The 15,819-nt window shown below is 36.5% G+C and overlaps 1 protein-coding gene across 3 annotated transcripts in view; it reads left to right on the top strand.

The window, feature by feature from the left end:
* GRK4 (G protein-coupled receptor kinase 4) overlaps positions 1 to 15,819 on the top strand; it is a 43,421-nt gene that overhangs the window by 3,502 nt on the left and 24,100 nt on the right. For all 3 annotated transcript variants that reach the window (XR_010884470.1, XM_067298278.1, XM_067298279.1), the window contains exons 2-5: positions 7,300 to 7,386; positions 8,084 to 8,196; positions 12,241 to 12,318; positions 13,498 to 13,598. Coding sequence is in view for 2 of the 3 variants with exons in the window: in XM_067298278.1 (XP_067154379.1) it covers positions 7,300 to 7,386; positions 8,084 to 8,196; positions 12,241 to 12,318; positions 13,498 to 13,598 (379 nt within the window). In the remaining variant the exon portion in view is untranslated. The remainder of the gene's footprint in view (positions 1 to 7,299; positions 7,387 to 8,083; positions 8,197 to 12,240; positions 12,319 to 13,497; positions 13,599 to 15,819) is intronic.

Genomic DNA, 15,819 nt, shown 5'->3' with positions numbered 1-15,819 from the left:
AGGAAAGCTATGAGTATTACTTATCTTCTTTTAATATCACTTTGTAAATAATCAAATGCCAGCTCTTCGTGTGTGGGTGTTCATGATGGCTCATGCTATGTGACTCTTGTAGGTACCTACTATTATAAAATATTGTGGTAACACAGAATACCCTGTTATGCTTTATGGACCAAAGATAGAGGAGTTAGGAGCTTTGTGGGAGTTTCTCTTTCCTCCTCCACTTTTTCCAGTTGACCTGCTCCTGCTGAGGTCTAACCTTGCTAACCTGTCCCCTGGGGGGATTTGCCTTTAGGTGAAAGTTGTGCAAAGTATTCTGGGATCCCCATTCCTAGTTTGCTGGGATATGTGGCTCTCCATGTCAATCTAGCTCTCTTCCTCTTGTGCATACCTATCTCTTTAAAGGGAAATCTGTATGTGAGAAAGAATAGCTAACAGAAGGTTTTATTGATTGATGCCTTTTCTTAACAAAAAGAGAGAATTTCTTAACCTGAACCCTATGGTGGAACAGCGCAAATAGCTGAGTAGAAAAACAGGAGATTGTATCTAAAGCAAACTGGAAGTTGATCTCGTTATGAGCACGATGGCGTACCAACTGAGATAGAAAAGCTGTAAAAGTGTTAAGTTATAGTGGTGTAAGAACTGAACTGTGAGATAGATGATATAAAAGCTTGCAATTTCATCATCTCTTTACTCAGATTTTCATGTATAGGGCTTTTTATGTGTAAAAGAATAATGTATAGTGCTATAACTTCTGTTTTTGTATAAGAGCAGAGGAATTAACACATTTTTCCCTAGCAGAAATCTCTTTGAAATTAGTGTCTCTTGAAATAAATTGAAGGATTTATCCTATAAATGGGAACAAATGACAAATATAAACTAGGATATTCTGAAAGAAATCTAAAAGTTCAGAAAAATACCTTTTATTTTATATATACTTTTCTCTATATTGGTAGCGTCTATTTTTCATAGTAATTTCAATTGCTTCCAATAAATCCTTTGAGTATATGTAATCCCCAAATTTATTTCAGCATCCCACACATAGTCTGTGATGTTTTGAAGGAAAGAAATTTGTCAGTGTATATTTTAATTGCTTAAGAGCCTTCTTTTTTTTTCATTGCCTAAAGTAACAGGCTCCAAAAATGCTTCCAAGGATAGATCTGTAGTTCCTTTGAAGACGATAGCCGTTTACCCCTGTTGAGGAGCTATGCCAAGATTACATTTTAAACATACCTGGTCCATTTGCATCTGCTTTAAATTTTATTTATACTGCTCTGGCATGAGCAGTTTGTAAATGAGAATTGGGTCTACTGTTAGGAATATAATATGTATATCAGAATTGACTTAAGCTGAATTAAGATCAAGGCTCTGTCAAAAGCCGGGGGTTCCTTCAAGCTCTTACTTGTATTGACTCTAGCTCATAGCTGCATAATTGATCCGATTGATTCATAGATTCAACTGGAAACAACTTAGAGTGGTTTTGTTTGTTTGTTTTTTCAAAATTTGTTTTCAGATGGATCAGGAAGCTCCTGCTGATTTGATAGTTGTTAGGTGCAACCCAGGGATGGAGTTAGTGGGAACCTTTCAGTAACAAGTGTGTTATCCTTGTCTGCTTTAAGCCAATCCTGAAATGTCGCTGCTTGTATACAAAGGTGCTTGTATACAAATGTGCTTGTCTGAGGACTGAAACTGGATTGGTTTAGCACTTCTCCCAGAAAATAACCAGACCTCCCAGATTGTATGTTTTATCTGTCTGTGTTTTAAAAACAACTGGAATAATTCTTCAAGAGAAATAAATCCTACTTTTACTTGCAACATAAGGTAATAATTCAAAATAATATTGGTGGTGATACATGGGCAGATATTCTATATGTATTTGTAACTCAAAAGAGAATTCTAAGGCGATTGCTCAGAATACTGCAGTTTGACTATCGAATTAAACTGAAATCTTTAATTATTTCTGGACAAGTGTGACACCAAGGCACACTCATACCCAGACTTATAGTCTTCAAAGTCCTTTCAGCAGCAGCAAATATGAATTTTATTGTGTATGAGTGCCATGAGTTCTTGCAATTGCTGTTATTTTTGTCTATTCTTCCCTTATTTGCCTATGTTCTTTGCACTCTCTTATTGCATTGTGTTTTAAATTAATGTAAACTCATTGTGGCAGGAAACGTGTCTTCCTGTGTTTGTACAGAATTATGCACAATGTCTGCTTTTTGTCCTTTATTTAACAAACTGTAATGAGAATGCATGTGGGCATGCTGGAATCTAAATAATTACGTTTACTAAATAAACACAGCATGAGAAGTCTACTTATTGATACACATTGCTGCTTTGGTTACCTCAAATGTGGCAATTGTAACTAGAGGTTTCACAATCTATTTAAAGGAACTTTACTTCTTTTCTAGCTGCCACAGTCCTGAGGTCAGTGCATACCATCGTGACAAAACAACCCTTACTCATCAAAGAATTAGTTGTAAAATTGGAGTTTTCTTGCAGTTTTGTTCTAGTAGACCATGTTCATTAAGTTGTGATTATGGCCATATCAAAATAAAATGCCTACACATGTTATATTGTTTGACTGCAAGACTTCAACAATAAATTCTGGTTCAGATTAGTTGCATTTACTTGAGTTGAACCAAAATTTTCATACCTAATTTCTGAAGAAATGCAGAAGCTGCAGCATGTTTGCACTAGCATCCTGAAATGTGCACAGGATTACTTGAATTGTATATAGAGCTGATGTGAAGAACCAGTTGTTCAAGTGGTTATAGTTGTGGAAACACTAAATGGTTGTGCATATAAACAAGCTGCCCAAATGTGCACATAAATATGTGGGGTGTTTAGTACTGCTTACAGTACTACTGCTGTAACAGTCAGATGAGCCAAGAGCACTCGAGCATTACTCTGCTTAAGTCTTACTTTAGGCACTTGAGGAGTATAAGGAATATTATCTTAAAAATACCATAAAACTCTATAGCTATCCTAGTTTTATTGGTTTACTTACTGAACTACTTGTATTTTTGCTTCTGTTGTGTTCAGAAGTGCCTTGGCCTTTATAACGCTGAAGAGTTAGGTGCCAACCTCACACTGAAACCTGAACTTTCAGCTAGGTGCTTCTGGTAGATTTGCTGAGAGCCAGCCAGCTATACGTATCAAACTTCTGGAGAAAGGTTGTTCCATGTAATACTTAAAAAGAGATGTGACTTTGTTAAACCTAACTGTTAAGCTGTGATTATGCATGCTTTTCGAGGAACTGAGGTGTGAAAAAATGCATCTGACCTGGGCAATGGAGAAGAGTGGAAAGACCCCAAAAGCAGCACCATATAAGCTATGTCTGGGGTTGGAAGCAAGACAGCCTTCCTGCAGTGATGTTATGTGTGAACTTGTCTTCTAGCCTGAAGTGAGCACTGCGTTGTTGCCTTTCTGATTAGAGGACCTGAGGTATTAATTCTGTAGCATGTTGTGTCTTGAAGGTGCATCTTGCGCAGTAAAGGCATACTGTGAAAGCTTGTTACTCAGTGGAGAGCGTTTACAAATATTTTTGTAGCATGAAGCCATAGTTCAGCAGGTTCTAATCCTTATCATGAATGGTTTGAAGGGAAGTGTGGCTGTGAGTAGAAGGAGGAGATTTTAACTCATGTATGTTTAAAATTCTATAGGAAGCTCATTTGCAACTTGCTCAGATGTATGAGGACAGATGTGTTATAAGACAGTGTAGGTACTTGGATTATTCTTGCAAATCTGAGTGCAGAGGATGGAGTGCTTCTGTGTCAATTTTTCTCCGTTTTTCATTGAACCTCTTGATTGATTATACAGTTAAAGGCATGCTGTGGGTCCTCTTCTTGATGTGGTTGAGTGCTTTCAGAGCTCCGCTGGGTGGGGTCTAGTGTGAATTTCTCAGCTGGTATCTGACAGTCTGGTTTGTGGAAGCAGTTTTGCAAGAATGATGTAGCAATCGTACGCTCCTAGTGCTGTGTAGCTGTGTGCTTCTCAAGCACGAAGAGAGATGCTGTGTTACTTGCAGTTTACAGGCAGGAAAGCTGAAGCATGGAGGTCCCCGAGCACCTCAGTGGCAGCATTTCAGTGGCAGTTTATATGCACTGAATCTTAGCATATACAGTCTGTGTACGTTCATTAGCAAAAGAGAGCAAGATACTTTCAATGAAATGACTTTCATTGCGTAGGACAGAATCTGGTTTTTCTATCTCTACCTATCTCAGGGAAGACTGAGTGATAATGTTCAGTGAACATTGTGCTCAGTGATATGAAAGTATGTTATAAATACTGCTCATAAGGAAGATGACTGTAGTTGTGGGAAGTCCACATGATGCTTTGAAAAATATTCTTAGCTGTCTAAATCTCTTTTTTGTCTTACATAAGTTGTTCAAACACTGCTCTTAAGCTTAAAGATGAAAAATTGAAGTATTTAAGCTTTTGCATACCATACCCCAATGCAATGATCTAACAATTTTTAAGAAAAAACATGTCAAGAGGTAAATGCCTCTAAGGCGTAATTTGGGTAAGAGAAGAAGGTAACATTCTCCTATGTACTTGAAAATGTAATTGCAGTGTTCCCCCATCATAATGGTGTGTAGCTGCATCCACCCTTCTCTTTATAAAAGATGAGTCGCTTCAAATTGGACCTTGTTCTAGCCAATTACATCTGCAAGAGGCAAAAGTGGTAATTAATCTGAAACACATAGTACAACCTTAAAGCAGACTAACCTAATGGCTTTGTTGCCGCTGTGTTGGAAAGCGAGCTATTGGTCTCTCTGGAAGAATTTTATCTGAAGTGTTTTACAATGAGATCCAGAGCAGAAGCTCTGAAATCAATATTAAGACACTCTTACAAACCACAGTTATTATAATTTGATTTGTTACTTGTTTTGAACTACCTCAGAAATGGAAAAGGATTTTGCAATTAGGGAATAATTTGAGAAACAAATTGTACTCCTCAGTAACTTTTACCAGAAACAGCAAATTTATCTGTAAATGAAGTGGTCATACATTCTCTTTACATTACTGGGATAAATGGACTTTTTCTGTGTTTTCACTGTAAATCTAAGAACAGTCAATTTGGAGAAAAGAGAAAGCATGGTGATTTATTGATTCTCATAAAGCACTTGATTCTTGTGTATCACTAATAAATTATGTAGTCTTTATTGAATTTCTATAAGATTGTGAATTCAACTGTGTTATGGTATGTGAAAAATCTCTTTTGTAAAATTAAGTTTATAATGGTGATGTAATAAGTAACTTGTGAAATATTTGGGTCAAAATACAGCAAACTTTCTTGAATTGGAGTTAAAGTATAAAGCACCACTGATCCTCTTTGTGGTATTTCATTCTTTGACTGTGCTTCAGAAGATGACATAGAGCCTATGTCACAGTTCAGTTTTATTTCTTCCAAAAAAAAAAGTGATATGAATTTGGGTTAGTTTATCATTTTTGGTCAGTATTCATTGTACTGTGTCATGCAGAAATGAGTCTTTTATGAGCAGTTTCTAACAACGAAATGTACCTTCTGCGGTCCTTGCAGCTTAGCATGATTTTTCAGTTGCACAATTTAGGGGAGAAAAAAAAAAGTGGAGGCTTCTGTCCAGTGTTTTTCTTAATCATGTAACAATCTATATCCAGTCCTTTTCTGTTTAAAGTATGTTTCCAGGTTATGTATGTAAAGTGTTCCTTTTCTTTTTTTTTTTTTTTGCTTGTGTTCAGTTCTGTTGGAAGTGCGTCTCTGAAAACTCAAACACAGAGCGAGGATATGTTCAACTTCTTTTTGTTTGTTTTTAACCAGAGCATCAAAACGTTTTGTTAAACTAGGAGGAGCTGTTTTTAATGATGCTGGTAATATTATGACTTCATGATTAATTTTGAGACTACATAAGGGAGGAAGTAAATTTAAAGTATCAGTATTCTGAAATGCTTTGGAAGGTGAATGACTTACCGAGCAGCATTAGGAAGGAAGCGTGCAGCAGAACTTTTTCAGAGAGTAGGTGTTAGTTCAAAGAATCTGCAAGCCAGTGTTTCAAGGTTTTGTATTCCTCACTTGTTTACTTTTCTAGTCATACTGGAGCTGAGAGTGTTTTTCGCAGCAGCACAGTAAGACGTCAATGTTCCTGTTAGAAGAGATCATGTAAATTTTCATATGAGCTAAGGGACACTCAGCTGGAAGTGCTTTGACAGCGGTGGTACTCTTAAAGAAACTGTGTATTTGAGTGAAGAGATAATATATATGTTTTGTTATTCTGACACTGTTAGTTCCTTTCCCCCTAACGATTTAATTCTGCTGCTTAGTTTCTATTCAGGTTACTTAGGGTAACTCCCTTCCTTTCTGTCCCGTTGTGGTTAGCAGTATGTAGTGCTGGGCTACGGTTAGAAAGTATCTGTGCACCTTTGCTACTGTTCTATCATGTGGAAACACATCTGGCCTTATCATGTAGTAAAATCATCTTTTAAAATATTTTGCGGCATGAAAATTACTCTTCCCCTGAAATGTTTTGCAGTTTAAAAAAAAAAAAAAAAAATGCAGTCCTGTATCTCTCTCTCTTCTGATAAGTATGCATGTCCTCTGCTAAGAGAATTGGCTTCTTCAGGTCTAAGTAAATGTTCTAAAATTCTAATTTTAACATAGAAAATGGAGCACAAATATATTTTTGAGAGAAACAATGGGGAAAATACTGTAGTAGTTTCTTTTAATAAGTTTAGTACTAGTGCTGTGAAATCTTAAGCAGTAGAAAGATCTAGATTCTACAACAGTTAAATTCTGTCTGATATTATGTATGCCTTGTGCAGTCTAGAATAAATGGTACATATTTGTGTAATGCCCGCTCATTCATCAGTGGGGATCTACTGTCATTACTACTACTGCCTTTAAAAAAAAAAAAAAACTTGATTACTCAAAAATGCATTAAAAAACTTCGTTCTATGTATTTTGTTGTTCAACTTCAATGCCTTCTGTTCTTGACCGTGGTTGAGATAAAACTCTCTTTTTTGGTGTCTCATATTGTTGATGTTCCAGTTTTATACATAATTTGCAGAATACCTAGATATTTGTGTAAACAGCTAAAGTGCAAAATATTTGTGTTGCAAAAGACTTTCAGCATTTTTTAGTGTTTCATATGAAAATTCTTCTTTATCAGTTTTGTTACTGGTTCAGATGTCCTCGTAGATAGATTTCTTTGTAAGCAGGATAAGCAGTCTGACAGATTTGTGCAGAAGTGACCTAATTTTACACTGTTCAGAATATATACTGGCATAGTATTGTATTTTACATTACTGTTATTTTCCTTCTAGGTAAACGGAGTGGACGTAGTAAAAAATGGAAAGAGATGCTGAAGTTGCCACCTGTTAGTTATTGTGAGGGTATTAGACATTCAATCGGTAGGTGTCCTGTAAATAACCCATCTGATTTTTGGGAAGGAAGGGGGAGAGTTTGGTGGTGTTAACTAAAAGGCTTCTTTCTTGCTTCTCAATGCTAATTAACAAAAAAGCTATTAAACCTTTAATGTAATGAAGAATTTATGAGTAGATAAGTTTATGAGAGGGTAAAAGCTGCACTGCAGCTCCTTATGTGTTAAACTAATCCTAAAAGAAAAATTCACAAAGCCATGAATTAGAAAAAGGAATCATGTTGTAACTTCAGTGAGAGAACTATATTTCACTTTTTTTCCATTATTTCTTTTAATAATTTTTAACTTTTTCTATTTTTTCTATTCTTATTCTATAATCCTTCTTTCCACAACAATCTTGTTTGCCTTGGGATTGCTATTTCATAGCCTTCCTGATTTTTCTTCCTCCCTTTCCTCCTACCCCCTTTCTTCCCCCACCACTTGGAACATAAATATTCAAAAAAAATTTTTCTTTAATAAGTGCAATAGGATATAAGAAACAAACGTGGTTGGAAGAAAGTCTTTCACTATTCTTTGTGATCACTGCAGCCATCTTTGATGTTGTTATTAAATATGTTACTATGTAGTCTTGATGTTCTAGCTGATGTTTTCTGACCCACTCTCAAATGGGAGTAAGGTCCACATTGGCTTATAATAAAGGTATTTATTTCTTCTCATCTTTTGCTCAGAAAGAGACTATAACCAGCTTTGTGACAAACAGCCTATAGGAAGACTTCTCTTCAGGCAGTTCTGTGATTCCAGACCAGACTTGAAAAGGTGCATTGAATTCCTGGATGCAGTGGTAAGCAGTGAGAAATCAGGGATGGATATCAGTAGGCAATAGTTTCTTCTGAAGTTTATAAAATGCTAACTTTTTCTAAGCACATTTGTGCATGAAAAGGTACATGAAAATATAGTGTAACTGACTCTTTGCCAACTGTAAAGCTGTAACTTTTCATGAGTGTCAACAAACTCTGACTCTGTTAATTAAAGGAATATGTTTAGTGTTTACTATAAAATCTGTGCCATCTTGTTGTGGTGAGAACTGCAAAAATGATCATGATGGGAATGAGAGAAAGAATTTTGGAAAGACCATGCCGTGTTTGACTTTGAGCCTAATAAGATGTGGGTGCAATGAGCATTACTTATGATGTGAACACAGACTTGAAAATGTTGCAACTTGCAAGGAAGCCCTAGGCTAGGCAGAGTGTGCTAATTAAAAAAAATACAATGGAGATGGAAATTTAAAGAACCTCCTGGGGAAGGAGAGAAACCAGATTCCAGAGAACAAGGGAAAAGGAAGTGTTTGTCTTGATACGTTTACATCTTGGTATCTCAGCCTTTTAAAAAAAAAGAAAGGGGGGGGGGACAGGGGAAGAAGCATGCCCACAGCTGTATTTCGTAAAAATCCCAAGGCAAAATCCTTATGGGGAAGGGGAAAGCAGTGAGAAGAGGAGGCAGATGAGGCAGTCTGGTGAAATTTTTCCTTGCTTGAGAGAATGACAGCTCAGAGCTTTTTCCTCTGTCCTTTTCCCTCATAGTTGATGAAGGAGCACTAAGATGTAGTTTTAGGCTGAGATTACTGCCCAAAGAACATTTTTCTTTATCCCACTCATTTTTGTTCTTATTTATAAGCAAGGGACAAATGATTAGAGAATGTAAGTAGGGTAGTACTTCTGCTTACCTACTTACATAAAGCCTCCGAATGTAAGATGGCCCTGAAAGGTGCAGGGTGTAAGGATGTCAACTGGATCATTGCTGTGCCCCTCCCCTTCACCATAGCTCCCTTCCCCCTGCAAGAGTGTAAACGGAGACGTTGGATCAGGTAAAAAGGAATTTTCAGTGTGAAATAAACCGCAGAGTTGCCTTTTGCTTGTGTGTTGTTTTACTTTTTGGAAGCTTTTTTTTTTTCATTTTTGGAATCAAGAACAACATTTTTACTTTGTTGGAATACGTGTCTCGTCTTCAGAGGTTCATCACCGCCCAGAATAAAAGAGACTCTTAACAGCCGCAAGCTGCTGTTTTCCATGGTCAATGAATCTTTGTGCAGTTAGGCCTACTCTCCAGGTGCCTTTTCAGTCAAGACATACTTTTTGACTCTCAGGAGCTGTTTCTACCACCAAATTCCAGAGGCCAGTTGGAGACACAGAATGGATTTAATGGAAATCCAAATAGTGGAGCTTAATATCTTGAGTTGAATGTACACCCGCGGCTTTGAGCAGCACACGGTGGGGAGACCGCTGACAAATCTGGATGTACCCTGAATGGTCACAACTTCTGTACACACTTTTAATCCTTAAAAGCTTAGATAAGGCAAAGCAGAATCTTAGTAGAAAGGGGAAAAATCTTAGGCATAACTGTAAGGCATGGGTCTTTCTGCTGTGCAGATGTCCTTTTTCAGATGAAATTGTCTCTAGTTAAGAATTAACTGTTTTATGTTAACTGAATATTTTGAATTGTTTTGAAATATGCAGCCTATAACATTACGTGGTTTGCAACACTAGCGTAAATTTAACAAAATTTTTCATAGTTGTGATATTTGATCTAAGGGACAATTTCACAATTTACTTTTTTTTTAATCTTCCATTTTTTTAAAATTGTGATGAGAAAGTACCCTTGGAAATCACGGAAACAAGAAGTCTCTTAAGAGCTAAGATAACCCCTAATCTGTGACTCTCATGATCTGTAGGCTAGCATGCTCCCTTGCTCGGGGAAGTGAGTTATAATACCTATCATCTCTTACAGATGATTCCTGAGTTAGCCTGCTTCTCTTCTCTTTTTCTCTTCAGCAAACTTGTTCAAGGTTTTGGGGTTTTTTTGTTTGTGAGGGGCCATTCATGACATTAATGTAAAGGGGAAGGCTGTGGGTTTCTTTTTATCTTTGGTTATTTGTGTCAGATTTTTTTTCTTTTTTAAATTAATTTTAGACTTAACGTTTTTGTGAATAAACTTTCTGGTATAAAATGACTATAGGGAGTCTTAAGAGCCTGGTGTCTTAATTTACAGAGTTTTCTGGTTCACCTGTGTGAAGCATGATTATTTCAGAAGGCCAAAATGACAAACACAAGGCAGTATAATGCTACGTTGTCTTCATATTTTGAGTACTGAGACTGATAAGCTTTAATTCTTGAGTGTGGCCTTGCAGTCTGTAGTCAACTTGTGGCATTACAGAAAGAAGAGTTGTGAAATAATTGAATACAAGGGATGGAAATTAAAGGAAAGAGTTAATTTAATCCAATCATCTAGTGACTCATTTCAGTAGCTGGGGAGAAGGTTACTCAAGTATGAGAGGGAATGGGTGGCAACTCAAACTTCTCTCTCAAACTTTGTGAGTAATAAAAATTAGTTGACAAGACTGTCTCTTAAACTTCCTTTTAAATTGCAATATCTGCTTAAGACAGAACGCCTAACTGTTAAGTTAGTGATTGCTTTGGTGTAATTGAAAATGTTAAAGATAAGGGCATTGCTGTGGTTGATTAACTCCTCTGACCTGCTGAGGTTGCATGAAAGGTGCAGAAGAATCCCTTACCATTGGACTGACTGCTGTGGAATTAAAGCAGCAAGACCAATAGTCTGTAATTGTTGATGGGTTTGAGTACTGTTTTGAAGTGGCTGAAACCATAATATTTCAGCAGAAGGAGGTGTGGATGATTTAGTAGTGAGATAGTGTGGGTTAGTCGATTGATCACAGAAATGAAGTTTAGGAATTCTGTATTTCCAGGGTTGGGTGTTTGTTTTGTTCTTGAAGTGTCATTTTTAGCTGTGTGGTTTTCTTTGTATAACTTCTCTTCTGCTGACTAGATCAGTCACGTAGGACCTTCCATTGAGGTTCTTGGTGATTGTTGTCCCAAAGTGTCAAAATGTTGTTTTGTATAGTATAGCTCTCCATTCTGGAGGTCTGCCATATATTCTTTGTTTCTAGATGCATGCATGTACATTTTGAGATACAAAATGAAACTGTTTTGACTGAGTTGGCCCAGCTTACCAAAGTAATAACTTGCTATTTGAGATTGTTCTTTTCTAGTTCATCCTTCCCCCAGATTCTGTGTTACCTTTAAAAGTCATAATTTCTGATATCTGCTTCTAGAATAGTCCTTAAAATTATTAATAGTAACCAGTCCTTGGAGTTTTTTAATACCAGTTTGTTGCTGCCCTCCCCCCCCCCCCCCCCCAAAGTAGCTAGCTCTGGAGCTCTATCAAGCTGCCAGTTCTTAATCTGCATAATATATTTTATTGCGCAGTGATCTTTCTTTATATCAAAATATCATATATCACTAAGTCAAAAACTTCACAAAATTTTGTAACCTCAGTTTTTTTCTATTTTCTCAAGGAATGAAGTAGGGTTTATTTGAGATCTCATTTATTTTTGGTCAACATGGCCTTGTAGGAAGTAATAATAAATAATTAAGGAATGAGAATATAATAATCACCTTTTTCTTTACTTCATAGTTTTATGCCAGGTTTACCAAGACTATAGTAAAGAAAAAAATATCTGGATCACTCTGCCCTACAATACTACATAAATATTATTTCACTGTAATTTTATGTCTACTTTAACCTCTAAGATATAGCTTCTGTAACTGAAACTAGTCAAATTGCTAGTTTCAATACATTTCTGAAAGTTAAATTCCATGTGCTTTTTTTTTTCTTTTTTCTTTCTTTAAGACTGCTTTTCATTATGTAGCCTAAAAATCTTTCAATGGGTTTAAAACGATGAGAACATTCAGTTCTCCTTCTATTAGGAGCATCCTGGTATTTGTGGTTTAAAATTTACCTAACATCATGTTAAAGAATGCAGTACTAAATAATTCTGTGTGTAATTTAATTTTCAATTCCATTCCACTAGGCAGAATATGAGGTATCTTCAGATGAAAAACGTATAGACTGTGGCCTGAAAGTTTTAGAGACCTACTTCACTAACGGGGTAAATATATTGCATTGCAAAATATTCTGTCAAATTTGGTGTAAATGTCAGATAAGTTAGAGGCCTAAAGAATAAGTGGTTGCATCCATTTTACTAAATGGACTTCCAAAGTTTATTAGTTCCGTTTTTGACTTTCTGAAACATTTACTGCCTTCTAAAATTGTGAAACTCTGTTTCAGCTTGAGCAGAAACCTTGGTTGCTCTCTGCTTTTGAAACTGTTACCATGATGACTTATTCACCTGTGTTTTTATATCTTCACTTCAGACCAGTATTTTAATTTATTCATCATTTTGCATCTAAAGAAGGCTTATTAACAAAGTAACTCGGGGTTTTGCGGTCTGGGGACATGAGAATGAGGAATTCTTGAATGTCAGACTGGGCTTTTTTGTTTACTCCTATGTGACCTTGATGAGTTAGCTGTAAATTTATAGAGTTGCTACAGGTTTTCACAAAGTCAACTGATGTTTTGTTTTGTTCTGCAGCATGCTGTTTCTGTCTTTTGCATGGAGGTCATTAATATCTGCTCTTTTTGCATATAGTAGATCTCCCTGACTGATTTTTAAGAATCTGTTCTTTGGCATGTGATAGAAGCTTTTGTGTGTATGTATGATTACACACTTACTCTCTATGAATATATATTCCTTCAGCTTCTCTTACTCTGGTCAAATTCATAAAGCTTTACTTCAAATGAATGTCTTCCAGATGCCGTAAAAGTAGATAGACTCAAAGTCAGTCACATCTCCTCTGATAGTTTCTTTGGGACTACCAAAGGTAAAATGCAGTTTTGGTGAAAAACAGATTTCTTTGAACTGGTTTGAAATAGTTTCCCAAACTGCGTGTTTCCCCCCTCCCACCCTTGCCTTCCTGCCAGACCAAGTAGATACTTGCTTTTGTTGTGGCAGGCCTATCGAAAGAAGAAGAAAGTAGAATTGTTGCCAAATTTATTTCCTAGAATCTTGCAGTAGAAATGCATTGAAAGTTTTTTGCGGTTCTGTGTAATGGGGAACAAATACAAGTTTTGCCCAGATCTGACATTTCTGGTGTTCTCTTTTGCCAAGACGATTCTTTTCCTTCTCCTGTGTTAGCAGATTTTATTTTATTTTAAATACAGAACTTTTACTGGTTCTTTTAATTTGCAAAACTGCCTTTATTATTGCATTTTTTTGCATTATGTAAAGTCTGCAGCACACTTGCCAGAAATACCTCAGGAAACAGTAAATGATTGTAAAGCAAGACTGGAAAAGAACCCGTCTAAAGATCTTTTTATGGACTGTACCAGGTATGTCAAAAATGAATAATGCTAAGTTTAAGTATTGCAGGAGAACTTTGTGTGTGTCTGAGACAAATGAAAGGTGAAGTTATTACATGCAGTAGTATTTGGTTTCTGACATGAGTATAATTAAGAAACTAGGAACAGATTCACTAAAGGACTAGGTTTCCTTCAGACAGAGTTTAAATGCCTGACTTCTGCAGAGGTGTGGGTTGTTTTTTTCTTTAATGCTGAGATGCATAATCAGTAAAGGCTGTCTTATTTATTTACTTTTGCATAAAATCATACTATTGTCTGCAAATGATTTATCTGTTATTAGAAATTCTCTAATTTAGAATAGTATTTCTCTTTAACATATTTTTACCTTTTGGAAGTGAGTGCTCTTCCCTGATGAAGGTGCTTGGAAAATACGAAGTTATAAATGGAAGCCTGGAAGATTTGTGAACAATGTTATACACTTTATGGCTCTTGGAAATGGGTTGCACTCAGCCCAACAGTTATATTCTGTTAGGACGGCTGATTAAAGGATTGATTGAAATAGTTAACACAAACTGCAAATAGCACAACTTGGTTTTGCTCTGAAGTCAGGTAGTGCTGTTTCACGCAGCTGCAGCAGGGAAGGCTTTTCTTGGAGGGATGGTACGTGTTTCCCGGTGTTCCAAGTCTTTCTAGAGCTTTTATGTTTCTAATATTACTGGTTCTTCAAGGCATGCTTGATCTTGTTTGTCTGAAGGCTTGCTACATGTTTTGTTGCTGCTTGGGTCATCTCCCAGGCAACAGAAAATAAGTATACTTTACAACAACCTGAGACTAGAAGACTGAAAATGATGTGTGAGAGCACCTAATAAAAACTTGTCTCAAACAGATGTTCTGTCCTGTAGATCATCCCCTTTCCTCTGTGCAATAAGTGTCTGAATGCAGTTTGAGTGGTGATGTTTTCCCAATTTCTTTTTCACCTTGGTGTTTAGCTGAAGAGGAATAATAAAGATACATGGCACCCAGGTTTGGGTGTGTCATTTAGTATTTAAATTTCAAATTCTAGAACAAAATTTCCTTTACATTCCTTCAAAGAATGTAGGATATCTTGTAGATCCTTTCCTGTAAATATGTTTCGGAGGTCATGCTGGTGGGGTCATAGCTGCATTGCACAGCTCCTGAGAGGCTTTATTTCCAAATGAGGTTTCAGTCTTTTTGACTCTGTTCTGTGTGCTTGAAAGGGGAGACGTGGGACTTTGCCTGTGGCTTTCTAGTCCTGCATTCTTAGTAGTGAAGCTGAGGCAGGTTAATTTTACTTTTTAATTAATGTCCAATAAAGTATTTAGAATCTCACTACGCATACTGTTTGGTGTCTTTGTTATGCTGAAAGGAATTTGGAAAGAGGCTCTTCTGATGAGTCCTGTTTTATATTAATCTTTAAGAAAATTCTTGTTTTTTAAATACTTGTTTAAACAGTGGTTGACGTGATTCAGCTTCCCTGAAAAGATACGCTCTTTCAGATTGGTTTTGTGCTTTTAAAAACTTTGTTCTGAGCCATAAAATACTTGTGTTCTAGCTACAGGTCAGTGGTACAAATTGAAATTCATCAGTTCTGCCAGACTGTCTTTTCGATAACTTTGCTTTTAAATGTGCTCATTAATTGTCATATGTCTTAAGAGCTCTCATTTTGCTAAAAAGGCTTTTTGGCAGTTATAAATTAGCCTTAGAGATCCTGTGTTTTACTGGTGAAGCAATAACTAAGGTAATTCTTGTAAAACTCTAGTATATTGGCTTTTTACCAGGCTAGTTTGGGAACCTCATTGTGTTGACAATGAGACAGCAGACTTTTGGGAGCAGGTGGGAAGTTAGCCACTAAAATGGGCTTCTAAGAGCAACAGCGAGTAGATGTTAGAGGTTGCAACAAAATTTTTTTATGTTGCTGTCTCTGGATAAGCTTAAAAAAAAAAATCTGAGAAGTTGTACATGGATGGAATATAGAAGCCAAAGAAAAGAACTTAAACTTAGCATTCAAACCCCCCTTTCTTCCAAAACTATCATTCTGGTGTACCCAAAATTCTTAAGACTATCTGAAAAAGTGTTAGGACCAGCCTTTTGACAGTAGAACTGTGGTCTTGCATGAATTGTCATGATAAGCTGTTCTGAAATTCTTGTGTTTCTCTGCACTCTATGCCCTGACTTCTTATGGTAGAGGTAGGTGGTAGGGTGAGGAGGGAACTTCCTCATGCATAAATCC

The sequence above is a fragment of the Apteryx mantelli genome, chromosome 5 (genome assembly GCF_036417845.1).
Source record: "Apteryx mantelli isolate bAptMan1 chromosome 5, bAptMan1.hap1, whole genome shotgun sequence".
NCBI classification, from domain to species: domain Eukaryota; kingdom Metazoa; phylum Chordata; class Aves; order Apterygiformes; family Apterygidae; genus Apteryx; species Apteryx mantelli.
This window is presented reverse-complemented; position numbering and strand designations above follow the sequence as displayed.